We start from the raw sequence: 26,324 nt of genomic DNA on the forward strand, positions 1-26,324 counted from the left end.
CAGTTCAGTGAAACGAGTCCAGTACACATGCCAAATGTCATTTCTGTCCAGTGTAAAAGGTTAGTGTTTGATTTGAGGCCTTACTACACTACAGTATCACAGAGGTCTTACTACACTTTGAGGCCTTACTACACTACAGTATCACAGAGGTCTTACTACACTTTGAGGCCTTACTACACTACAGTATCACAGAGGTCTTACTACACTTTGAGGCCTTACTACACTACAGTATCACAGAGGTATTACTACACTTTGAGGCCTTACTATACTACAGTATCACAGAAGTCTTACTACACTTTGAGGCCTTACTATACTACAGTATCACAGAGGTCTTACTACACTTTGAGGCCTTACTATACTACAGTATCACAGAGGTCTTACTACACTTTGAGGCCTTACTACACTACAGTATCGGTACTACGGTACCACATTCTCTAGTACCTAACGTGTAGTATACAATGTGTAATGTGTAACTGGGTTAGTTCGGGAAGAAGACGTGGTGGTCAGTGTGAAAAATGGGCTTGTTTCTCTAGCAGCCCACGTTCTTTGTAGAATTGAAGAAAGTTTACCAGCGATAATAAGCCAGTTCCATTCTGTGATCCCGCGGACACGGCTGCTGTATTGCTGAGGCGGCACAGTTAAATGTCACCTCATAGAGAGAATTATAGCCGCGAAATTGTTTTTTATTGCATTTGACTTGACGGACAGTTTGAGTTCCCACCAACTGCTTGCATTTCTCAGCTCCTGCCATGAACAGAAGGATTTGTTGATTAGATGGGTGCATGCACAAGGAAACGTAATTCTAATGAAATAACTGGAAGTTATGGAGGTAATTAAGTATAATGACCTAAACCTTCCCCAGTTTGGAGAGACTTGGCCAGTACCTGGGGCTTCTTGTGTGTCAGTATGCAAACCCCTGTTGGACATGCTATAAAGGTGTATTTAAATCTAGGATGGGTAGCATGGTTTGTAGGAGAGAACTGGGTAAGTTTATAATCGCACTGAAAACCAACAAAAAGTTTACAACTTTATACAGTGAGACTCATTTATCTCATTTCTACAGCTGAACAGTTAAGGCTTAAGAGCCTCGATCAAGGGCCCAGACTTGGCAGCTTGGCAGTGGTGGGATATGAACACACGATGTTCTAGTCAGTAATCCAACATCCAAAGAAATGCTGAGCGAGCACACCCCTACTGACACTGCCCTCTTTGCTGACATGAACAAAAAAGGCAGAGATTTTATAAGGGGCGGAGCCAGGCTGAAGGATCAAAGCAAAATCCATGATTTTGGTCATCATGTGTCATCATGAGCCGCGTTAGTTCTATTAAATTTCATCGATGCATCTACGGTATTCATGCTCTCACCCAGAAGAATATGAAATTGCTTATTTTAGCCAGTCCAACTGTGTTTATGCCTAAAGAGTGATATTCACCATACGTGTGTAGGGTACAGTATGTACTTGGTTTGTTTTAACGTCACACAGAGCATTGATTTCCTTATTCTTATTCATGGTCATACACCAGAGCTGATCTACAGCCTGAACACTATCGACTGTTGTGCAGATAAGTCTTTTGTCATTTCCTGCCACGATTGACTAAAAAAAGACCTGCACATACAGAATCTACTCCTGTCCTTCGAAGGTGTTTAAGTATTCAAACACTTTAATTATTTAATCCAACTTATTTTTTTTCTTGCTTATTAGAAATGCGTGTGTGAGGAACATAACCCTGATTAGAAACTCCTCTTACCTCCTGCAGATATTCTTAAACTCACCTAGGAAGTATAAAATAAAACCAAAACATTTCTAGGTACCTGACCTCTTGAGACTTCTATCCTCACTCATCTAACACTGGTCTGTAGTCATCAAGACTTTACCTGAGTTCAAAGATATAAAACATATACAGCTAATGTAAAAAAAAAAAAAAAAAGCTGTCCCTTTAACTCAAACTTGGCTAGCGTCACTTGCCGTGTTGCCAGATCAGGCCGGATCCCCCGTGACGGAGCTATTTTTATTCACCTTGAGCTGATACAGAATGGCCTTCTGCTTGTAGCAAACATTTGTCAGAGTCTCATTTTACGGCTGGCTCTGCACTGAACATCCAGCACATACAAGCTCTCTGTCACACAATCATGTTCACCGTAACAGCTAATTGTTCTCTTCGTTGTCGATCCACGCAAAGGATTGTATTGTTTATGTTTATATTTTCTTCCATTGATTTTCCATGAAAGTTTTATTTGAAAGTATAAAGAATTTTTTGTCACTACTGCATAGCTGTCATGTACTGGACATTCAGCTTTAATACTTTTTTCTACTTTTATGTCTCCTTAGTACTCATGGACTTCTATCTTTGCAGTTCTATCTTTAAATTACATTGAGATTTGTGTGTTTGTGTGTGTTTGTGTATGTGTATGTGTGTGTGTGTGTGTGGCTTCAGAGAGTTTGCATGGAGGGACCCAGAGTTGCCAGAGGTGATTCACATGCTGCAGCATCAGTTCCCCTCTGTGCAGGCCAACGCCGCAGCTTACCTACAGCACCTGTGTTTCGGAGATAACCGCACTAAGACAGAGGTAACACACACACACACACACACATATACACACACACACACACTTACTTGAAGTGAATACTAAGCAACAGTGAAGTATAACTCATTTATACTTATGACAAATGAATGCTACATTCAAAAACACACACTATGTTCAGCTATGTCCACACACACACACACACAAACACACACACACACAAAACAGGATCTTTTCTTATCTTTTTATCCGTGTGCACCACTGAGTTGCTTCTGTGTATGTTTGTGCATTTAAATCTATGCTCAAAGATGTCTGGTCTCCACCCTGCTGAGAGGGTTCAGAGTGTGCAGTGGAAGTCTGACTCCACCCTGAGCTTTAGAGATTTGCTCAGCCAGACCTCAGCATATTGCTTTCTTTCTTTTTTTTTTTTTTTTTTCCAGTGCTCCACACATGCCTTTCTCTCACTCGGAAACATTCTCTCTCTCTCTCTCTCTCTCTCTCTCTCTCTCTCTCTCTCTCTCTCTCTCTCTCTCTCTCTCTCTCTCGTTCTCTCTGTGTCTCTCTCTCTGTGTCTCTCTCTCTCTGTGTGTCTCTCTCCCTTTCTCTCTCTCTCTCTCTCTCTCTCTCTCTCTCTCTCTCTCTCTCTCTCTCTCGCGTGCGCGCGCTCTCTCTCACTGTGCCTACATAAATTACACACACTTTTTTTTTCTTTTCTTTCACTGATCTGATTTGTACGCTGTATTTGTTCTCCTGATTCCAAATATCACAGATAAATACACAATTTCCAAACATTAGCCTTTACTCAGTAGGATTGTTCTGCTCGAGAGCTCTGCGTGTTCTGAGAAAAAGGCCAGATGTTTGGATAGCGATTATCTTCACACGGCAAAGTGTTCCGGGGCGAAGTGTTCATGGCGTTTATCTCTAACAGTGCTCCTGGGGATCCGCACTCCAAACCCAAATTAAACATCCTCTAGCATTCAGTTACTCCTCCACACCTTTGTAGATCTCTTGACCTTGATAACTCGATCAAGCTGCTCAGATTGAGGTGGCAGTAAGTGAAGCTCCTCAGGCACGCAGTTTGGCTGATTCTGGTTTACGTGTGAGGTCAGTTTAGATTACAGCCACAGCGTTGCACTTTCTAGCGAAGCCTAAATATACTTCTTTTTTATTTCTCAGACTGTTAAATCAAGTAATTTGGATAACTATTTATTAATGCCGCATCAACTATAATCATAATAAGAGCGCTTGTTTGAGGATCACAAGGTTTCTGTTCATTCTATGGTTTAAATTCTTTAATTTTAGTTAAATATGATACACACACTGTAAAGAGGACTAGGCCAGGTTTTCATTGTACTGCAATCCGTACGCTGATTTTAACTGTGTACGTGAGAAAGTCTAACTGATTAACAAATCTCTCGGTACTTTAATAACGCAGGCCTGAGGCTTAGATTAGACAACACTCTACTGCTGCATTGGACTTGCCTCGGAAGCAGGAAGTTGGAGCCCAGAATGGTCATTTTAGACTTTTAGGCTACCAAACAATGAAAAAACTTTGACTACTTTGTGTTTGACTTCGGTTACCAACAAGCGTGAACAGTGTTGTGGATTAAACAACTGTTCATTTAAAGCAAATACTTGTATATACTTTACCTTATAGTTCATTTTAAAGTGCCACATGTTTACTGTTGGTGCTGTGATTTGATGCCACTCGCTGAGGAAATCGTTCCTTGTTGAGGCAGTTTCTTTGTTTTGGCATAGTTTTCGGTTGGAAATGACATGACCTTTAATTAAATGCACCATTAAAAAGACAAAATAAAATAAAAACAAATCGGATCTTAATAAGAGTCGGGCAGTTTCTCCCACTAAGCACAAAAAAGGTTATTAAAAGAAAAAACCAACTCACAACAAAACGCTATGAATCCTTAGTTCCTCAAGGAAAGGAAGATATATTTTTTTTTCCAAGATTGTACAAAGAAATTTTTGCTTACATTGTTCAGCTAAAGTCAGATAAAACTGACACCAGTTTGAGAAGCAAACACATGCACTACATTATAGCTTTATATAATAACACTGTGTTTGGTAACAAAGATTCATTAACACTTTTGTTTTCAAGCCTATTAGTTGTAAACAGGCAGCTGATTAAATTAGATTAATTACTGAAGCGTATTTATAAAGAACAAAGCGTAGAGGCCGTGAACATCAGCAGTAGAAAGTGTTAAACCTGCTTTAATACCATTCCGATCCTGTTAAATCTCACGTGTCCCCCGTTACTCCATCAGGTGTGTCGGCTAGGTGGGATCAAGCACCTGGTTGATCTGCTGGACCACAAGGTCGTGGAGGTGCAGAGGAATGCGAGCGGCGCTCTGAGGAATCTGGTGTACGGAAAAGCCACCGATGACAACAAGATCGCTGTGAGAAACGCCGGAGGCGTGCCGGCTCTGCTTCGCCTACTGAGGAAGACTGTGGACGCAGAAGTGCGAGAGATCATCACAGGTGTGAGAGAAAGAAAGAAATTTATGGGTTAAATGATGTTTTCACGTACGCGTAGACTCTGTGTGCTCAGAATCAGAGCTGTGTTTGGTGGTTTGGTTCATTTGAGTAAACGTGTAAACGTTTGTGCACCATCAGCTCACGTCCCCCATCTGCAGCGAAGCATGTGGTCTGTCTTTCCACTTAACAGTTCAGTGTTCATCCTGCCATCTGCCACAAACTCATTATAAATCACACACTGTAACCAACAAGCAACTCACTCAACCCTCTGTCTCTAGACACCATTACCACTCTCCACTTCTGAAATGGAGCTCTATAGAAAAAAGTGCATCATGGGATCTCTGTATCTCTAACACTAAGCAACAGCAATACATTGTATGACTTCAGGAGTGTTATGGACATTGCATGTAAACTTAACCATATAAAAGGTTTGAGCATAAGAAAAGTCGGATTTATACAAAAAATGTGTCTGTACCAAAAATTCTTTATTCTGATTGGTCAGACGATGTTTCTATAATTGTACAGCTCAGACATATGTTCCAGCTGTAACATGAATGATAGGTCTATAAGAATGCATTATTGTTTCTATAGTAACAGCTCATACAAAGGGACATGTACAGTAGACGGTCCATGTGAGATTAATAACAAGCAGATTTAAAAATGGCTTTCTTTTGTTCATTTTTTTTTGCTGTTGTTGTTGTTAATAGGCATTGTATTGAACAGTTATGGAAGGAATCTCAGGTGTCACTGCATTGTAACAGTCACACTGTTTTTGTCTTTAGGTAAAATTACAAACGTTCTCTCTCTCTTTCTCTTTCTCTTTCTCTCGCTCTCTCTGTCCCGTTGTTACTTCCATCCAACACAGGAGGGAGAAATGTCAATACTGTGCATGTTAAAAAAAAAGTAGAAGTCTGTATTCATTAAAACATACTCTTCTTCTTCCACTTACTTAAAAAGCTATAATTTAAGTGCTTTGATTTAAGAAGCATCAATGTCACACTCGTAGACATCATAGTCTTGCCTTGATCATACTGCTCATGCTCACCGGGTCACCGAGTTCCTGACAAGATCAGATTTTCTGCAGATTGTCACCTTACTGTATTTTGGACATGTAAACATTGTCTGTTATTGACCAGATGGCTTCACCCTGGCGTGTGATTCAACCACACACACACACATTGCTGACCGTCTGACCTGCTGCTTTTTTCTGCAAGGTCTAACGATCTATTTCAGCACAGTGGGATCCAGCGCCCTCACCGGTGTGTCTGAGTCATTAGTATCTAAATCAGACCTCCGCTGCCGTGCTCGGTGCTAAACCCGGTTCTGTTTGTGTTACGTAAGGCTATGCGATATGCCAGGGTCTCAGACGTGCCAAAATTGGCTGCGGTACCTGTATCGTCACACGGCTTGCCTGAGAGTTTGTGCGAGAGGACACGTGGGACGAAACTTCTTGACGCACTAGGCAGTGTCCTCTGTGCGAGAGCACAAAATGAAACACACTCACAACCCACTTGCGGATCTCTAGTGCTTTAAGCACTGTCTCACCCTGCAGTGCAGCAGATGCTGAATTTGTAGAATCGTGACCTGTCGAGTGTGTGCATGTGACTGTGTGTGTGTCTGTGTCTCTCTCTTTCTCTGTGTGTGTGTGTGTGTGTGTGTGTGCGCGCCCGCATGCGATTTTAGGCACAGTCAGTATCACTTGGGAGTGGAGGATTATTAATCACCTGCTTCAGCATACATGGCTGCCTCCCTTGAGTCTGAATCGTGTGTGTGTGTGTGCATGCTCTTTTGTAGAATGTGTGTTTGTTTATTTGGATTTTCTTTGAGAATTAATTCACTAGGGTTATTGGTAAGCAATCGTAGCACCACAGCTACAAACACACACACATGCAATAGTTTATAACCTACCAAGAAGTTCATTCTTCATTCCCCGTGAGATCTGTAACATGGTGTTTTATTTGTAATTATTTTAATAACGATAGAAACTGCTGTAAAAGTAGGATTATATTTATTTACTAGGCATTTTTAGTGTCTGAACAACACCATTGATTTGTAGAAAGCCTCCTACATGCAGGAGCCAAGACAAAGTGACATGTCTGTCTTTCTTTGCTAATTCTCTCCCTCTCTGTTCCGGATGTCTAACAGAGATCTGTCCTCTGCTCCAGCAGCTCTCATTAACTCTGAAGCGATTAGTTCTGACACCAGTGTGTGTCACGTCGTTCAGCTAATTGGTGGATGACGGTGCCATTTCCTGCAATTACACGAGGGCAAGAACCCCATTGTCATCTTAGGATCATTTTAGCCAATCAGGACAGAGAACACATTCAGATGCAGCCAATCGCTGGGCTTCTCCGCTGTGAGTTAATTAGGATTGACGCATTATAGTCTGAGAGACTTTTCTCTTGTATGTTTGTCTGTTTTTGGGGCTTCACGGTTCACAGACTGAAACGCTGAGCTGATTGTCCAACCGATTCCACTGTAATCGTCATGGTGACAGTCTGCGCAGTGTTGAGTCAGTAATTTCATCTTAATTTATCGCCTGTGACGGCTGTGTAATAGAGAGTGTGTTATTGACAGTCGGATGTATAAGACAGACATGCTGAGGAAAGCATTTCAGGGTAAACACGTTTGTGACAGCTGCTGTAGAGTGTGACATGTAGCCTGGCCTTGACAGACAAGACCTGTGTGTGTGTGTGTGTCCTACATGTTGTCAATCAGGAGATATAGGTCGTCATGCTCCACTCTAATTTCCAATAGCAACCATGTGATGAGGCTCAGACATGCATTTACACAACCACAGGACAAACAATAATGTTTCATAGCTGTACGTGTTTGTGTTAGAGCTACGTCTCTCCATTATGGCACACACACACCTGTTTAATCACGCAAACTTTGTGATAGAAGATAGGTTTTTGCTTTGGAGACTGAGATATCAAGCGTCCTTCACTGTAACTAACAGTCACATAGGCAAAGTCTCCTTCACTCTCTAGACTACACTCTAACACCACCATCTTACTTGGTCTTATTCATACTGCCTTTTTCTCAGCGGAGTGTTTTCTGTCTCCTGAGACATAGGGAATGTTTGCCCCCTTCATGAACTCATAGTCCAGGGCAGGAGGATATGTTAGTTTGGGTAACACCCTTAGCATGTCATCATTCCTCTCCTTTCATCAGTTCCAACCTTAGCTCACATCTCTTTAGAGTTCGAGACGACAGACCCAGAGGTTCTCCAGTCCACTGAACAGACATGAATGTTCCTTCCAAAACACATGTTCTCTCTCTCTCTCTCTCTCTCTCTCTCTCTCTCTCTCTCTCTCTCTCTCTCTCTCTCCATCTGTCTCGGTCTCTCTCTCTTTCTCTCTGTCTCTCTCTTTCTTTTTGCATCTTAAAGTCTCGCTATATTATTTCACTTACATTCAGTTCATTTATTCGCGGTACATGACAAACGAAATTTAGAAGAAAAGCCTATGCTAACAAATTAGGTGAATGATGTCTGCATTAGAGTGAAGAAATTAAGCAATTCTATCACAGTGTCAGTGGACATATGAAGATTTGATGTGACTCCGTGTTTTCTGGAGTGAAATGTGAATGTCTGCTGTCATTTCAACTCAGTGAAGCTGTATGACGTTTCATAAAGGAACGGATTGTAGAATAACATAGATTTAAAAAAAAAAAAAAAAATCATGTTTCTACACACACACAAACATTCACACATGGTGCAAGCTTTTTGTCTGTCAGAGCCCATTAATTGAAAGCATTTTACGAGGCACAAACCAGAGCAATGCCTCTGAACAGGATTTAAGAGCTCACCAGGGAGCCATCAGAAGAAATTCCCTGCCCACACATACACACATACGCACACACACATCACTGCTGAATTTATAGTGCTTCGCCTAAATAAAGAGTTGTCAGCTACACAAATTTGTCTCGTGTCAACCAATTTGTAACTCCATGTCCTGCTGATTTATTTTTATTTTTTTTTATGGCTGTAGTTTCCTGTTTCCAGATATCCTGTTGGTCAGGTTCAACAAGCGCAAACATTTCTTCTTGTCTATGTCTAAACGTTGATGCATGTGAACGTGTTCATGATGTGAGTGTATCACGCTTTCTATTCCCTTTAGCAATTTCATTGAGATCCCAGACATTATGTTGTTGGATCACCAAGAACCTACATAACTCATTACAGGGCTAATAAAATACAATGAGGCTCAATCACAGAAAGAAGGATGTCTGTCTGTGTACATGCCTTTTGGAAATTGGTGCGTGTGTCCCTCCGTTTTTTGTTGTTTTTTTTTTTGTATTTTTATTTACGTTGACACATAATTGTAGAATATATGAAAATTAAATATGTTATACATGCATTGTGAGCGCTTGATGTCCTGCATATAACAGATGTGTAAAATGTGTAAAAAAGTGTATCAATGTTTGAGATGACTTGTGTGTGTGTGTGTCCTAGGTAAAAAAAAAAAAAAAAATATCACATTTACAAAACGTACACACACTTTGTATTTAAACATGGTGTGAGTGATCTGTGGTTTCTATAGTATCGTCAGTGACAGTAGCTTATCTCCATAACACTGAGCTGATAGAGAGAGAGCTTCACACACTGGATATTCCAAATCAGGTCAAGGCAACACACGCTTGATCCGCCTCATTTCCTGCCTCAATGAACAGGCGCTCATGAAGAGTGAGGTGATAGAGAGGGACACGATTGTGTGCCTCTTGTTTTTTTCTATTGCCTCTTAACACATTCTCCTAGTCAGCCTTGAGCTGACACCTCTGATTTAATCACTTGCTCAAGATTGGTTGTGTGTGTGCGCACCTCCGCATGCCTCATTGTTCTGTAAAAAGCTTGATAACCTCAGACAGGGAGCCTATTCTGACCTTTACAAGTGCTTTATACAGTATATGGTCAGTTTTTCACTTGGTCTCGCTTTCTCTCTCTCTCTCTCTGCAGGGGTCTTGTGGAATTTGTCCTCCTGTGACGCAGTTAAGATGACAATCGTCCGCGATGCCTTAACAACTCTGACCAACACTGTGATCATTCCCCACTCGGGCTGGAGCAGCTCATCCTACGACGACGACCACAAGCTGAAATTTCATTCGTCACTTGTGCTGCGCAACACCACCGGCTGCCTGCGGTAAAAACAGCACTGCATCTCCCCCTGATGGAGGAGGAGGGTCTCACACAGACACACACACACACACCCTGCAGAATAACATTTATCTCGGGCTGCTCTCAATGAAATGTTACTACATTCTGCTTTACTCCAGATGGGGTTGGTCAGCGAAGACAAAGCTAATGTATGGAATTTAACCAGCAAACAACCCACATGTCCTGATCACACAGTCACATGATCATTTTCCTCATTAATAGTTACTAGTAATAGTCATTTCTTACATTCTGTGTTATCTAAACTGTAGCTGAGATGAGATTTAGTTTTCCTGTTAGCTTTAGCGCAGAACTAACGAAGCAAGACACCGAACATTACTTGGCTCAGTGACTGCATTTGTATTAAATGGTTAATTGAGTCTGAAAGTTTTGGGGGAAATATTTATTTAGTACACAAACTACTTTCTTTCTTGTCAAGGATGCTTGTACACACACACACACACACACACACACAGTCTTTTGTCTATGTGTGAGCTTTCATTACAACTCAGATATGAAATTGTGGTAAGGTGATGACCCCTGGGGTGCTTGTTGCCATAGGAACCTGAGCTCAGCAGGAGAGGAGGCCAGGAAGCAGATGCGTTGCTGCGAAGGGCTCGTGGACTCGCTGCTCTACGTCATTAAAGCCTGCGTCAGCACCGCCGACTTCGACAGCAAGGTACACACACTTCTCACATGTACACACACCTGTTGATATCCTAATACATTTATAAAGAGGAGAATGTTACGACTTGGAGTTGTTTTGAGGTCGCTAAATTAAACTTCGTTCTGTTTATATGCTAAAAGGTAAGTATTTTCATTGAAAAGTTTTAAAATCGAGTTTTGGTAAATATATGTGTATATATAGTGAAAGACAACTCAGTGGAATAAATAGCGTTAATCCCACATCCAATTTATTTTTGTCAGTGAAACCCTTTTTCAGCATTGACCCATATACATCCTCTCTATAGAGCACATCTTACTGCAATGGCACACACATACACACACGCACGCATGCACACACACACATACACACTGCAGAGAGGAAAAACGTTCTGTGATCTAAAATTTAAGCTTCAGCAGTCAAGCATGCTATGGTTAAAGCATTTAGGGCTTTAAGGTGAGGTCTAATTCCCACGATGTTGTGTCCTGCATCTCTGTTTCTGCATTAGCACTGAACTCGATCCCCATCCTTCCCACCACACGCAGCATTGTTGGATTAAGTCACTCTTTTCGGTCTTGCTGTTTAAAGCTGCTTCTCTAAAATATAAGAGAGGATTTTTTTGTCAATCACTGTTGTAGTGAAGGCAGAAGGCATTTATCTTATTTTTATTGACCTTTCCTCCATTTGTCCTCGGTTCAGTACTAAAGGTCATGGGTCATGGGGGAAGATGCTGAATGCTTCTGCACACGGAATAAAAAGTACAATAAATAGTTTAGATGCTATAGTTTTGGCGGTCAAAAGCAACAGGGTGTTATTGTACCGTAAAACCTGATATTTTCTAATCATACAGAAAGCTAAGAGAGGATATTTGTGCACTCATGAAGATCCTTACAGTATTTTTGTCTTGTCATTATAGATTTTATAAACTTTTACAAGCTGGTCATTAATTTAACCTTTCTCACTTTTCTAGGCCAAAGACAGTCCAAATTCCATTCCATGTTGCTTAAAGAGCATCTCAAGAGCCTCACCTTTCCATCTCTTTCTTCTCTCTCCTTTCTTCTTTTCTCTGTCAGATTGTGGAGAACTGTATTTGCACTCTGAGGAATCTCTCGTACCGGTTGGAGCTGGAGATGCCGCCTTCACGGCTGATCGACAATCAGGAGACGAACGGGTTGCTGGGGTCGGAGTCTCCCAGTAAAGAGGCAGACTACAGCTGCTGGGGGAGGAAGAGGAAGAAAAAGAGGAAGAGTGTACAAGAGGAGCAAGTGAGCCACAAGACACTTGGTGTTCTCGTACTCCCTTGTTGTACATTTCAAATTAAGCACTGTTGAATGAGCAAGAGCACAGTTGTAGTAATTGTAGAAGCTACAAGCCGATTGCCATCTCCTATCACACGTATAGTGATATTCAGTAATATTGCTTTTATACACCAGGTCCCATATTCATGAAAATTCTTTTGCAAAGAGTTGCTCATAGTGATGCCATTCTAAAAAAATCTTAGAAATCCTTAAATTAAGGAGAAGATCCTAGTGAAGATAAAAGTTATTTATAGAGCATTTTAACCCTTAAAAATAGTCCTTAAGGTCATAAAGTCTTAGGAGGTGTGAGGAAGACGTTTAAGAGGCTTAACAGTTTCTTTATCAGAGGAGAAAATATCCGAAAGGTGAAGAGGGAGAAGAAATGATTTGTACACTATATTTAATAATTATAGTGAGTTAATACGATGATACAGATTAGATTGTGTAGGGATTATTTTTGTGACCAATCATATTAGAGATAATACCTCTGACACAGCGCCATATTGCTGCTGTGGTATTTAGAGATACTTCAACATCTCTGAAACAGAGCTGAAACACCATAGTGGCAGAAATGATATAATTTGTCTCTAGTGCCCCTTTTCCACCGAGGCAGTTTGAGTGCTGGTTCGGAGCCAGAGCCTAATTTAGAACCAGTTCTTTCTGTTTCGACCGCCAAAGCACCGGCTCTGAACCAGGAAAAGTGGTTCTTTAGTAGCACCAAAACGTTGTTGGTCTAGACTTAAGAACCTCTTGTGTCAGGGGCTGTGGGCGGGGCTACTGTTAGCACATGTGATAATGTACCATAAGTATACTAATGTTTTATACACTTTTACTTTACCTCGATATGATACATTATCAGCACACATGATAGTAGGTATCTACATGCTAAGGCTAACTTTTTATCTGTGTTAATGATAAAATAACGTTATGTACTTTATCGATTACAACCTCCGTTTATACAGATAACATGGAGCTGCACGTACACGTTTTATTCGCCAGTAAAGCAACATCCGCCATTGTTGATGTATTTCTGTTTGCCACTGCTGCGCTAAAGTTGCTGGGACACGTGAGATGTATACAGTGACGTCAGACTCGGCTCTGTGATGGCTCTCTAGCCGGTGGAAAGGCAAACCGGTTCTTAGAAGGTTCGCCAGTGGAACCAACTTTGAACCAGCACCAGCGCTAGCTCTGAACCAGCACCCGGTTCTTTCTGGTGGAAAAGAGGCATATGACATTTCTGCTCTGTGTTGGAGATGTTTACATTTACATTTATGTTACATTTATAACACACGGATATTAGCGCATCTTTAATATGATCGATCACAAACGCGACCCCTACACAATATAGTCTCAAATATCTTAACATAGAGACAAAGTGAAGGCTTATAATGGACCATAATTTAAAAGCACGCCTTTTTTTTTCGGACAAACAATCACAGTCTTCAAGAAAGGTGACAGGTAGTAACGGGTAAAAGTAAACTAGTAACAGGGTTTAGCCCCGCCTTCCTCGCTAAGATAAACGTGGTTGTATTTTTCTTGCTCAGAGTTGCTGAGTTTGGTCCTAAATCACTCTTAAGATAAGATTCTTATTTAGAAATTTTTAAGCTAAATAAGGAGCCCTCTGAGATCGTTCGTAGAATCTTTATGAATACGAGCCCAGGTCTGCAAAAAAGATGTCCAATATGTCCAAATGTTCTGTTTATTTTTGCTGGACAAGATCTCGTAGAAGCCACACTCCTTTATAGCATGTCTTCTAGCTCTCTAGTTAGCTCACACCGATTCGTACACTCTTGTTATAGGTGTCAAATTGGTGTCCCTTCTTTCTATTTATCTTCATCTGATGATATTTATATCAAAGGTTATACTCAGGAAAATATTGCAAGCCCACTGATAACTCTACTGTAGTAACTGTTTTGAAGGAGAATTTAACATGTCGAACACAAACAAGTGGAGTGATACACAGTGACACATCCCAGTGCTGTTAAACTTAATATACAGTAAGGTGTCTCAGAACGCTGCTCGACAAAGCAGATTAGTGGACCAGAACTAACTGTTGTATAATGTGTCTTTTTCTTTGGATTTTCCCATTTTGGTAAAGTTCAACAGCAATCAGTGTCAGTAACGATCAACTTGTTCAAGCTGAAAAAAACTTTTACTTTATTTGGAAGATGGATTAGTTTAGATGCAGTCAGTCGATGTGTTCAAGAATAACTGTTTTAGTAGATTTCTGCCTTTATACTACAGCTTTATACTACCTACATACAGTAGTTTATGCAGCCCACAGCACCTGCTAATAGGGGGCAGTGCTCTTTGCCCTGCCACTGACTTTCACTACCATGTACTAAGTGAATGAATTTCCTTTAAATGCCCTTTTCTTGCTACATATTTCTCTGTGCAGCTGATTTACACTATGATTTAGCAGACAATGTGTCTGTAGATATAAAACATCCTCACACATGACTTCTAATATCCTAGAAAGACATCATTACACAATTGAAATTATATCTGCTATAACAGTTTATCTCTATTTTTCCAGTGTCATATTTTTTACTAATAGGTGTTAAGGATTTGCTCTTAATATATTATGTGTTTGGTGTCTCGTTCAGTGGGACGGTGTGGGGCCGATCCCTGGGTTCTCTAAGTCTCCTAAAGGTGCTGAGATGCTGTGGCACCCTGCAGTAGTGAAGCCTTACCTCACGCTACTGGCCGAGAGCTCCAACCCCGCAACACTAGAGGGCGCTGCCGGCTCACTGCAGAACCTTTCAGCTGGCAACTGGAAGGTACATTGTGTATGTGCAAAGAGCATTTACCAAATACAAACAATGAATTATAATTTATCTCGCTCCAGCATCCATAAAGAAACAGTCAAGCTTTAAAACTTTAATGTGTACAGATTGTCAAGTTAATTCTTCTCTGTCCTTGCGCTTGTCTGTGCAGTTCTCAGCATATATCCGTGCAGCAGTGCGCAAAGAGAAAGGATTACCCATACTTGTGGAGCTGCTGAGGATGGATAATGACCGTGTGGTATGTTCTGTAGCCACAGCGCTCAGAAACATGGCACTGGACGTCAGGAATAAGGAGCTGATCGGTCAGAGAGAACTTCTGTCTTTGGCACCTCTTTAATAATGTTGAGTACTGAGTAGAGCTGCTATGCATTTTAATTAACACTGACTACACATTTATGTGTGTGTGTGTGTGTGTGTAACAGGGAAGTATGCGATGCGGGATTTGGTGAACCGGCTGCCTGGAGGAAGCACCACTCAGCTGTCAGATGAGACAGTGGCAGCTATTTGCTGCACGCTCCATGAGGTCTCCAGCAAAAACATGGAGAATGCCAAGGCGCTCGCTGACACGGGAGGCATCGAGAAGCTTGTCAACATCACCAAGGGACGTGGAGAGAGGTCTGCTCAACTCACAAATACACAAAGGTTTAGATGCTTAAATGAACCTTGTTTGCTGCTAAATAGACAGATAGGAACAAGGCCAGTGACTGAATGTTAACATCATGGAGCTAATGAACCTATTGCTAACTGTTTAGAAGATGTAGATGATGATTGATCGGTCCTTTGTTTGGCTGTGCTCTAGATACTCGATGAAGGTGGTGAAGGCTGCAGCACAGGTGCTCAACACACTGTGGCAGTACAGAGACCTGCGTACTATATACAAGAAGGTGAGTCACACCATAACCGTGACCTGAACATGGCTTTCAGATCCAACAAATAAATGATATTAGTGTATGATATTTGTAGAAATAGGAAGTGTACATCCAGTGCATATTGAGGGATAGAGGGATGTGGTAGCCTAGTGGTTAAGCTGTTGGGCTACCAGTCGGAAGGTTGTGAGTTCGATTCCTACGTCCACCAAGCTGCCACTGCTGGGTCCCTGAGCAAGGCCCTTAACCCTCAATTGCTCAGTTGTATAAAAATGAGATAAAATGTAAGTCGCTCTGGATAAGAGAGTCTGCTAAATGCTGTAAATGCAAATGCAATGCATATGGACTCTTTTATTGAGCAGTAATAGATACCGGTAATAGACTGGCATGTGGGCTTTGTAGAAGAGAGAAGAATTGTGTGATATAATAATTTAATGTGGTGATAATTTGCTTAATGAAAAAAAGCAGTGCTGGGGTTTAAGAAACAATAATAACTAAAACTGGCAGATACTTATAGTCATAATGGTAACAGCATTGTTCTCCCTTCTTTCTTTCATTTAATACAAAGCAGTATTGGACAAGGTTTAAGGCACTGGACCTATTTTATGACATCAGAAATTTATGTTATAAAGATGCTTCCTGAAATATTGAGAAAGTCTCTGTTTTATGAACTTAGCGCATGAACTTAGTACTGCATTCAGCTAAAACAGCAACTCGTATAACATGAAAGAGCAATTGTGAGGCTACTTTAGGTTTGTCTTCACCCGAAAGAGCTCAGTAACACAGCATTGAATTTTTTATAAGGTTATAATAACATGCCTCTATTTATGGTGTGTATGTGCATCCTCCATTATGTGAATACATCTATGTCTATCGGTTTAAGCAGTGAGCGCGAGAGTGAATGTGTGTGCGTGCGTGTGAGTGAATGTGTGTGTGTGTGTGTGTGTGTGTGTGTGTGTGTGTGTGTTTAAGGCTCTGATATATGTTACTTGTTTGCTGTTTTGTAGGATGGCTGGAATCAGAATCATTTCTTGACTCCTGTGTCCACGCTGGAGAGAGAGCGCTTCAAATCTCAGCCCACATTACCCTCAAACTCCCTGCAGATGTCTCCAGTCAATAAAACAGGTGCGTGTGAGTGAGTGTGTGTGTGCGAGTGCATGCGTGCGTGTGAGTCTGTGCGTGCGTGTGTGTGCGCACGCGTGTGAGAGAGAGAGAGAGACAAAGAGTTAGAGGAATACAGTGCAGTGATGAGGAAATCAAACGCAAACATATGCTGTTTAAAACGGTCTATTAAAGACTCTTTATAGATAAACTTTTAATGTTTGTGCTTTGCAACATCCACAAAACAAGCTCACTTTATCCTCAGCAGTGACGGTGACTGCATGTGTTTAATCAGTAAGAAACAGAACATGTTTTTCTTTTTCCCTGCAGCGGGTAGCACCACCTCATCTCCAGCCATGTTGGGGATTAAAGAGCAGCGCTCTGATTACCAGAGGACACAGCCACCTATGCAATTTTATAACTACCAAGGAGACAGCAGTGTGCAAAAAACCCCATACACAGGTAAATAAGAAGCAGCCCAAAACATCCAGCACCAGCAGATTAATTCTGTCAGGATATAAAGTTGTCTCAGCTCTAAGATTAGATTAGTTCCTGAAAGGATTTTTCAAGCGTTCGAGTGATTTAATCAGGCATAACATCAGATACGAACAATAGCTTCTGACAGCACTCTTGTTTCTGTCTCTAATAAGCCTTGGTTTATTTTAGTAAACGGCAAGCCACTCTAGCTCAGAGATTAAACCACCGAGAACAGGCTTCACACACGGTTTCTGGATTTAACTCAATAAGAGTCTTAAATAAGTGTCTTTAGTCTTAAAACACGTTTACAAGTCAACATACAAATAATTTATCTGTCCATGTGAGTCCATCTGATGAACACTTGACATACACGGAACACACAACACTACTTTTACATTATTTACTTAAAACACATACGGACTTATTTATATTTCAATTCACACATTCATTTTCTACCGCTTATCCGAACTACCTCGGGGAGCCTGTGCCTATCTCAGGCGTCATCGGGCATCAAGGCAGGATACACCCTGGACGGGGTGCCAACCCATCGCAGGGCACACACACACAATCACACACTAGGGACAATTTTCCAGAGATGCCAATCAACCTACCATGCATGTCTTTGGACCGGGGGAGGAAACCGGAGTACCCAGAGGAAACCCCCGAGGCACGGGGAGAACATGCAAACTCCACACACACAAGGTGGAGGCGGGAATCGAACCCCGACCCTGGAGGTGTGAGGCGAACGTGCTAACCACTAAGCCACCGTGCCCCCCCAATTCGCACATTTATATTTCAATTTGCACATTTTTCCACTGTACATTCAACTGTCTATATTATATATGTGTTCATGTCTTGTCAATACCATTCTGTTTACACTGTGGAGCTTCTGTACTAGAACAAATTCCTCGTATGTGAAAACATACCTGGCAATAAAGATCTTTCTGATTCTTGATTTAGTCTTAAAGTACAATTTCTGCTGTTCATATTAATTTACCTCAGCTCATGCAGTCCCTCAAAGCACTTTATCACGTAACATTTGTACTATGATTGTTAAGAAGAATTTTCTTGTCAGACAATATTTTCATGAATATAACTTTTGACCTAAAATATGAAAGTTTATCAGATGAAGAAAAAAGGGAAGAAAGGAAGAAACGATTAAAAGAAGCACCTTTATTGGAAAGAGACAGCCTAGTTATCTGCTCCATAGAGGATGTATTTGAAGTGCATGAACATGCCAGACACAAACAGTTATGCTGTTAAACTGCTGTACAGCTTGTAATCAGATGAGCTTTAGCTGGTTTACTGTACAGAAGGTAAACAGATCCACCTATAGCTCACATCTAGTTTATCACCTTCTGAGTGAGGTAAATAACAAACACCGTTCTGGTGTCATCTGCTGTCTATTTCAGGGTCGGTGAAATCGTCTCCGTTTTATGTCAGCTCTTACTCCTCACCCAACAGAGAAGATGCCAGGAGAGGCCAGGTGAACACACACACACACACACACACACACCACAGAACTGTGTTTATTTCACATCAATACCTTTATGGCTGACACTAACAGAAATGTAGCGAGGTTAATTATCAGGATGTCTTGTATAGCACAAGCTATGAGTCTTAGGTTGAGGATAAGTTTGAAGTTCCTCCACCAGGGGGCAGTAATCTACTGTGGACTGATTCTGTGATGACTGAGAAAGAAACAGATGATGATAATCCTGAGCCAGTGCGATTATGTATCATGGGTCAGTCTTTATGTTTGGGTAGAGTAGAGTCTGGGTTCCTTCACATTCATTTATTTGCTCTTAAGTATTGCGAAAGATTCAAGATGTGACTGTGATCTCAGACTTTTGAATCGTGCTGTACAATAAAATTGAACAGGCCAGAATATTTCCATTACTCTAATATCAGAAACTCCTTGGAGCTTTATAAGGACCAAGATCATTTCAGGGCTCTGTCTAGAATTGTGTGTTATGTGATATGTGAGACCTCCAGAATTTTAACGTATGGGAGGAGAGTTACAGAGGAAACAAATGTATGTATATGAATTAAGCCCAGCTTTATATATTAAGCATGTATTACATTGTCCTTTATTTTTTTTGTGCAGCAGCACATATATTACACAGATGAGACTGGTCAGAGGGGCTACGAGCCGTATCGGGTGTACATGCAGTCCTCACAGGGGTATGATGACCCGTACCTGGAGGAGACGGTGCAGTACTCGACTACAGACTACCCCACACAGCCTCACACACTCAAAGCCACCACCAACTACGTGGACTTTTACTCCAGCACACGAAGAGCCTCATACCGCACTGATCAGTACCCGGGATCACCAGACTCCTGGGTATAGAAACACAAAATATGAACCGACAGCACCCTCAGTACTGTGTCTGATATGAACATCGATGGATTCTGAATGTGGCTGATGGGAAGGATGAAAAGAACGAACGTTTAGCCAAAGAAGGAAAAGAAGCAGTGTGTGTTTTATCCGTGGAAGAAGAAAGAAAGTAGAATTAAGTGTGTGTGTGAGTTTGTGTCTTGTGTAGACCAGAGTTCTGCTCTGATTTTATTTTCATATGGCAGCGCAGGTGACGGTGGCTTGAGGAAGAAGCGTGCAAGGTGCAGAAAGTTTTGCGTCAGAGAATCAGACCAGAAATTGTGGATGAACTTAGACTGAAATCAATCATGAAATCATGAACTTGTACCTGTAAAAAAAGACAAAAGAAATAATAATATTAATAATGATTAATAATGATCTTATGACATTAGCTAAAACAGAGGGAACAAAACTGTGTACGTACTTCTCATCAGGATTGTGAATGCCTCTGAGTCTTGTACATTTCCTTCAGAACTGTAAATATAAAAAAGAAAGAAAATGCTGTGCCACATTAAAGAGATGTAGAAATCTATAAATATACAGAGCTAAATGCAGAAGGCTGCAAGCCTGGCACCATGATACTACAGTCTATCTGAAGTAATAAAAATTCATCTTTGTTTTTTATAAATCTCTCAGTTCTTTCTGTGTGTGTGTTTTTCATTAAAGGTGCAGGTTGGACTAATTTCAGTGACATCCTAGAAAAGTTTCAGGCCCAGAATTTTTCTCTATGTTAAACCCGAGATTCTCAGATCTTCCCCTTTTTGAGAAATTCAGCTTGTGATGAAAACAATGTTTCGCAAATGATCTAAGATTAGTTGAGGTGAAGATTACAAACTGCTCCTTTAAGAATTAGGACTTCTTATTGCTCCATTTCTCCTGCTGCATAAGACTCATCATTTATATTTACGAGAACTCATGCAGATTTTTATTAAAGAGCTGATACATTTTTTTTGTCAGGTGAAGTAAGTTAGTTCTTAAAACCCTGAGGGATGCATTGAACCTAAATTAAAATTTTATGCAGATTTTCTTTCACAACAGCAGAAAGGTATTTATCAGCATAAGCATGAGTAATGTAAAAGCATTTTAAAAGCTTCACAAGGTCACATTCAAATGGCCAGGACACATTTACTCACTTGAAAATGAATCCCCAGACACCTTAAATGCGAGGTTTGCTGAACATTTCTGCATTAAGATAGAGAGATGAAAGGATTAGGTTATTTACTCTACTTTTACTTGTGCCTACAATTCATCTTCTACAAATATAAATCCATCAATAACCAAGAGCTCCCGTGTTAAAAGAGCGTCTCAGTATAAAAGCATTTAAATGACGTGACATACAGCTAAGTATGGTGACCCATACTCAGAATTTGTTCTCTGCATTTAACCCATCCAAAGTGCACACGCACACACACCGTGAACACACACCCGGAGCAGTGGGCAGCACCCAGGGAGCAGTTTGGGGGTTTCGGTGCCTTGCTTAAGGGCACCTTAGTCGTGGTATTGCCGGCCCAAGACTCGAACCCATAACCTTAGGGTTAGGAGTCAAACTCTCTAACCATAAACTGTATGTATTTCATGACCTTTTGTAAATGTAACATCTCTCTAGGGACTGCAGGTGGAAATTAGCATTTTATTGCTATAACCTGGCACATGACATCTCTTCTTTCTTAGACTAATGTTCTCTGTGCATTGCCCCTGATTAAGTATAAATAAATTCATTCAATCAGCCACGACTTCCCCATTCCTTCCATTGAGAAGGAATGGGGGCATAGAAGCCATTATTATCGCCACATATACATTACAGCACAGTGGAATTTTTTTCTTCACATATCCTAACTGAGGAGGTTGGAGTCCAGGAGCAGCTACGATACAGCACCACTGGAGCAGGGAGGGTTGAGGGCTCAAGGGCCCAACAGTGGCAGCGTGGCAGTGCTGGGGCTTGAACCCTGTACCTCCAAACAACAACTCAGAGCCTTAACCGCTTGAGCCACCACTGCTATTTAGTGAACTTAATGGATCTTACTGTATTGTGCTCAGTGATTTGAACACATTAGACACCATATGATGTTAATACAGTACACAGAAATCCACAATTTTGCTCTTAAAGGCCATTTATATGGCTAAAACAGACCAAACGAGATGGGATAATAGAAAGGTTTGTATTCTGTGCTGCAGTAAACATAAGCAGATAAACCTCAAACATGAATTATACTTTCACATCAAGATAACTCAAAGTCCACTCCCATTAGTTTGTGACGGAGTCGACTCTTTGAATCGGTTATGAGTCGACTCACCCGTTACCCCTTGAAGTAATTTAATCTTAAAAATAATTCCAGGCAAACATATTATTCCATAGAATTATTACAGCCATACTTAATCAAATTAGGTATAAATATATGGACAAAAAATCTTTGCTAGATATAAACGTCAAAGAGGTGTTTGGGAGCCGAATGAGTCGGTTCTTGTTGATGAGGATGAGTCATATGATTTGACTCGTTTATTTTCATCACTTGTACACATCACACACTGTACACTTACTATCATTGCCATAGAAATGCATTCGACAGTTATTACTTAACGTCGACGTTCAGGCAACTTCCGCGTTGTACGATTGGCTACTGCGTAGTTCCGGTCGGCGCTGATTGGTCCGTCTCCGGGTGACGCCCCGCCCGCTTCGTGGTGCCTCAAAGCCACTGCCGACGAGGAAAGAGGAAGTGGATCTGAGCTTCGGGTCGATACACAGTGCTTACTTTTATTACAGTAAGGTAAGAACATTGGTCTGGTCTCTGTGTCTAATCTTTATACAGACATTGGTCTGGTCTCTGTGTGTCTAATCTTTATATACAGACATTGGTCTGGTCTCTGTGTCTAATCTTTATATACAGACATTGGTCTGGTCTCTGTGTCTAATCTTTATACAGACATTGGTCTGGTCTCTGTGTCTAATCTTTATATACAGACATTGGTCTGGTCTCTGTGTGTCTAATCTTTATACAGACATTGGTCTGGTCTCTGTGTGTCTAATCTTTATATACAGACATTGGTCTGGTCTCTGTGTCTAATCTTTATATACAGACATTGGTCTAGTCTCTGTGTCTAATCTTTATATACAGACATTGGTCTGGTCTCTGTGTCTAATCTTTATATACAGACATTGGTCTGGTCTCTGTGTCTAATCTTTATATACAGACATTGGTCTGGTCTCTGTGTCTAATCTTTATACAGACATTGGTCTGGTCTCTGTGTGTCTAATCTTTATATACAGACATTGGTCTGGTCTCTGTGTCTAATCTTTATATACAGACATTGGTCTAGTCTCTGTGTCTAATCTTTATACAGACATTGGTCTGGTCTCTGTGTCTAATCTTTATACAGACATTGGTCTGGTCTCTGTGTCTAATCTTTATATACAGACATTGGTCTAGTCTCTGTGTCTAATCTTTATATACAGACATTGGTCTGGTCTCTGTGTCTAATCTTTATACAGACATTGGTCTGGTCTCTGTGTCTAATCTTTATACAGACATTGGTCTGGTCTCTGTGTCTAATCTTTATATACAGACATTGGTCTAGTCTCTGTGTCTAATCTTTATACAGACATTGGTCTGGTCTCTGTGTCTAATCTTTATACAGACATTGGTCTGGTCTCTGTGTCTAATCTTTATATACAGACATTGGTCTAGTCTCTGTGTCTAATCTTTATACAGACATTGGTCTGGTCTCAGTGTCTAATCTTTATACAGACATTGGTCTGGTCTCTGTGTCTAATCTTTATACAGACATTGGTCTGGTCTCTGTGTCTAATCTTTATACAGACATTGGTCTGGTCTCTGTGTCTAATCTTTATACAGACATTGGTCTGGTCTCTGTGTGTCTAATCTTTATATACAGACATTGGTCTAGTCTCTGTGTGTCTAATCTTTATATACAGACATTGGTCTGGTCTCTGTGTGTCTAATCTTTATATACAGACATTGGTCTGGTCTCTGTGTGTCTAATCTTTATATACAGACATTGGTCTGGTCTCTGTGTGTCTAATCTTTATATACAGACATTGGTCTGGTCTCTGTGTCTAATCTTTATATACAGACATTGGTCTGGTCTCTGTGTCTAATCTTTATACAGACATTGGTCTGGTCTCTGTGTCTAATCTTTATACAGACATTGGTCTGGTCTCTGTGTCTAATCTTTATACAGACATTGGTCTGGTCTCTGTGTCTAATCTTTATACAGACATTGGTCTGGTCTCTGTGTCTAATCTTTATACAGACATTGGTCTGGTCTCTGTGTCTAATCTTTATACAGACATTGGTCTGGTCTCTGTGTCTAATCTTTATACAGACATTGGTCTGGTCTCTGTGTGTCTAATCTTTATACAGACATTGGTCTGGTCTCTGTGTGTCTAATCTTTATATACAGACATTGGTCTGGTCTCTGTGTGTCTAATCTTTATATACAGACATTGGTCTGGTCTCTGTGTGTCTAATCTTTATATACAGACATTGGTCTGGTCTCTGTGTGTCTAATCTTTATATACAGACATTGGTCTGGTCTCTGTGTCTAATCTTTATATACAGACATTGGTCTGGTCTCTGTGTCTAATCTTTATACAGACATTGGTCTGGTCTCTGTGTCTAATCTTTATACAGACATTGGTCTGGTCTCTGTGTCTAATCTTTATACAGACATTGGTCTGGTCTCTGTGTGTCTAATCTTTATATACAGACATTGGTCTAGTCTCTGTGTGTCTAATCTTTATATACAGACATTGGTCTGGTCTCTGTGTGTCTAATCTTTATATACAGACATTGGTCTGGTCTCTGTGTGTCTAATCTTTATATACAGACATTGGTCTGGTCTCTGTGTCTAATCTTTATATACAGACATTGGTCTGGTCTCTGTGTCTAATCTTTATATACAGACATTGGTCTGGTCTCTGTGTCTAATCTTTATACAGACATTGGTCTGGTCTCTGTGTGTCTAATCTTTATATACAGACATTGGTCTGGTCTCTGTGTCTAATCTTTATATACAGACATTGGTCTGGTCTCTGTGTCTAATCTTTATACAGACATTGGTCTGGTCTCTGTGTCTAATCTTTATACAGACATTGGTCTGGTCTCTGTGTGTCTAATCTTTATATACAGACATTGGTCTGGTCTCTGTGTCTAATCTTTATACAGACATTGGTCTGGTCTCTGTGTGTCTAATCTTTATATACAGACATTGGTCTGGTCTCTGTGTGTCTAATCTTTATATGCAGACATTGGTCTGGTCTCTGTGTCTAATCTTTATATGCAGACATTGGTCTGGTCTCTGTGTCTAATCTTTATATACAGACATTGGTCTGGTCTCTGTGTGTCTAATCTTTATATGCAGACATTGGTCTGGTCTCTGTGTCTAATCTTTATATGCAGACATTGGTCTGGTCTCTGTGTCTAATCTTTATATGCAGACATTGGTCTGGTCTCTGTGTCTAATCTTTATATACAGACATTGGTCTAGTCTCTGTGTCTAATCTTTATATACAGACATTGGTCTGGTCTCTGTGTCTAATCTTTATATACAGACATTGGTCTAGATTGGACAAAATGTTTTTTTATTCATTAATCTTCAGTATTTCCAGCTTCATCTTGTCTACCTGGCGTATATGTTGGGCATAAAGTCAGAATACACTCTGGATGGTTCATCTCAAGACACACACCCACTCATATATACACAAATTTTGGGCAAATTATTATAATCAACCAACCCACTTGCACGTGAGCTCAGGTTTAAACGGAGGAACCGGAGCTGTGACGTGCCAACGTTAATGACGTGTCACAAAATAAACAGCTCAAGGTTCCGAAACATTCATGGTTCTAAATGGGATTTAAAAATAGCTATAGTTAGGAGTTAGGGTGTAACGTCTGACATCGTTTCATTATCTACACTGAACATTCCTCTTACAGCTATTAGAAACGTCTTTAATGTGGGTCACTTGATAATTTATGTCTTACAAGATCATTATGAATTATTTATAAAATATATACACACACACACACACACATTATATATATATATATATATATATATATAAGTCACAGAGTCATGTTGAAGTATGAAGATGCGTCTAAAAGTACGGTACAACACAGAAATATAGTAGTGATATTTTTTAAACGAATAGAAATAAATAAAGGCTTATAAACATCAGGCGTCGATGGACAGGCTTACTATCCAGAGTGGATTCTCATCTCATTCCCTGTGCTCCGGGGATCGACTCCGGATTTACGCAGACCCTGATTATGATAAAGTGCTTAATGAAAGAGAAATAATGAATTTTCTGTGCTGGACGTTGATTTACACCGAGGCTTAAACACAGACACATATACACATACACACACAGCTATGCTCGGAAATACTGCGCCGTATTGAGCCACGTTTATATATCTCACACACTTCATATAAATAGGTCTGGTGTGATCGTTCATGTTGTGTTCTTTTAAGTGTGTCATATTGTTAGGTTCCTGTGACATTGCTGTGTAGAAGAATTATGAGAGTGAGAGAGAGAGAGAGAGAGATTTAAATGATTTAACTTTTACACTTT

General features: G+C 40.5%; 2 protein-coding genes across 13 annotated transcripts in view; both read left to right on the top strand.

The window, feature by feature from the left end:
• The window catches only part of LOC132850387 (plakophilin-4-like), a 108,920-nt gene extending 88,554 nt beyond the window's left edge, over positions 1-20,366 (top strand). For 8 of the 12 annotated variants that reach the window (XM_060876939.1, XM_060876931.1, XM_060876933.1 and 5 more), the window contains 13 exons: positions 2,437-2,569; positions 4,804-5,017; positions 9,972-10,155; positions 10,728-10,845; positions 11,904-12,095; positions 14,735-14,917; positions 15,066-15,216; positions 15,337-15,529; positions 15,714-15,798; positions 16,788-16,905; positions 17,212-17,343; positions 18,771-18,844; positions 19,466-20,366. In XM_060876939.1, the coding sequence (XP_060732922.1) occupies positions 2,437-2,569; positions 4,804-5,017; positions 9,972-10,155; positions 10,728-10,845; positions 11,904-12,095; positions 14,735-14,917; positions 15,066-15,216; positions 15,337-15,529; positions 15,714-15,798; positions 16,788-16,905; positions 17,212-17,343; positions 18,771-18,844; positions 19,466-19,711 (2,023 nt within the window). In that variant the 3' untranslated portion in view covers positions 19,712-20,366. The remainder of the gene's footprint in view (positions 1-2,436; positions 2,570-4,803; positions 5,018-9,971; positions 10,156-10,727; positions 10,846-11,903; positions 12,096-14,734; positions 14,918-15,065; positions 15,217-15,336; positions 15,530-15,713; positions 15,799-16,787; positions 16,906-17,211; positions 17,344-18,770; positions 18,845-19,465) is intronic. The other 4 variants (XM_060876934.1, XM_060876936.1, XM_060876932.1 and 1 more) reach the window with 3 other exon arrangements.
• Positions 20,367-22,406: 2,040 nt separating this feature from the next.
• The window catches only part of slc37a1 (solute carrier family 37 member 1), a 22,861-nt gene continuing 18,943 nt past the window's right edge, over positions 22,407-26,324 (top strand). The window contains exon 1 of the mRNA XM_060876944.1: positions 22,407-22,503. The gene's annotated coding sequence lies outside the window, so the exon portion shown is untranslated. The remainder of the gene's footprint in view (positions 22,504-26,324) is intronic.

Source organism: Tachysurus vachellii, chromosome 8, assembly GCF_030014155.1.
Source record: "Tachysurus vachellii isolate PV-2020 chromosome 8, HZAU_Pvac_v1, whole genome shotgun sequence".
Lineage (NCBI taxonomy): Eukaryota > Metazoa > Chordata > Actinopteri > Siluriformes > Bagridae > Tachysurus > Tachysurus vachellii.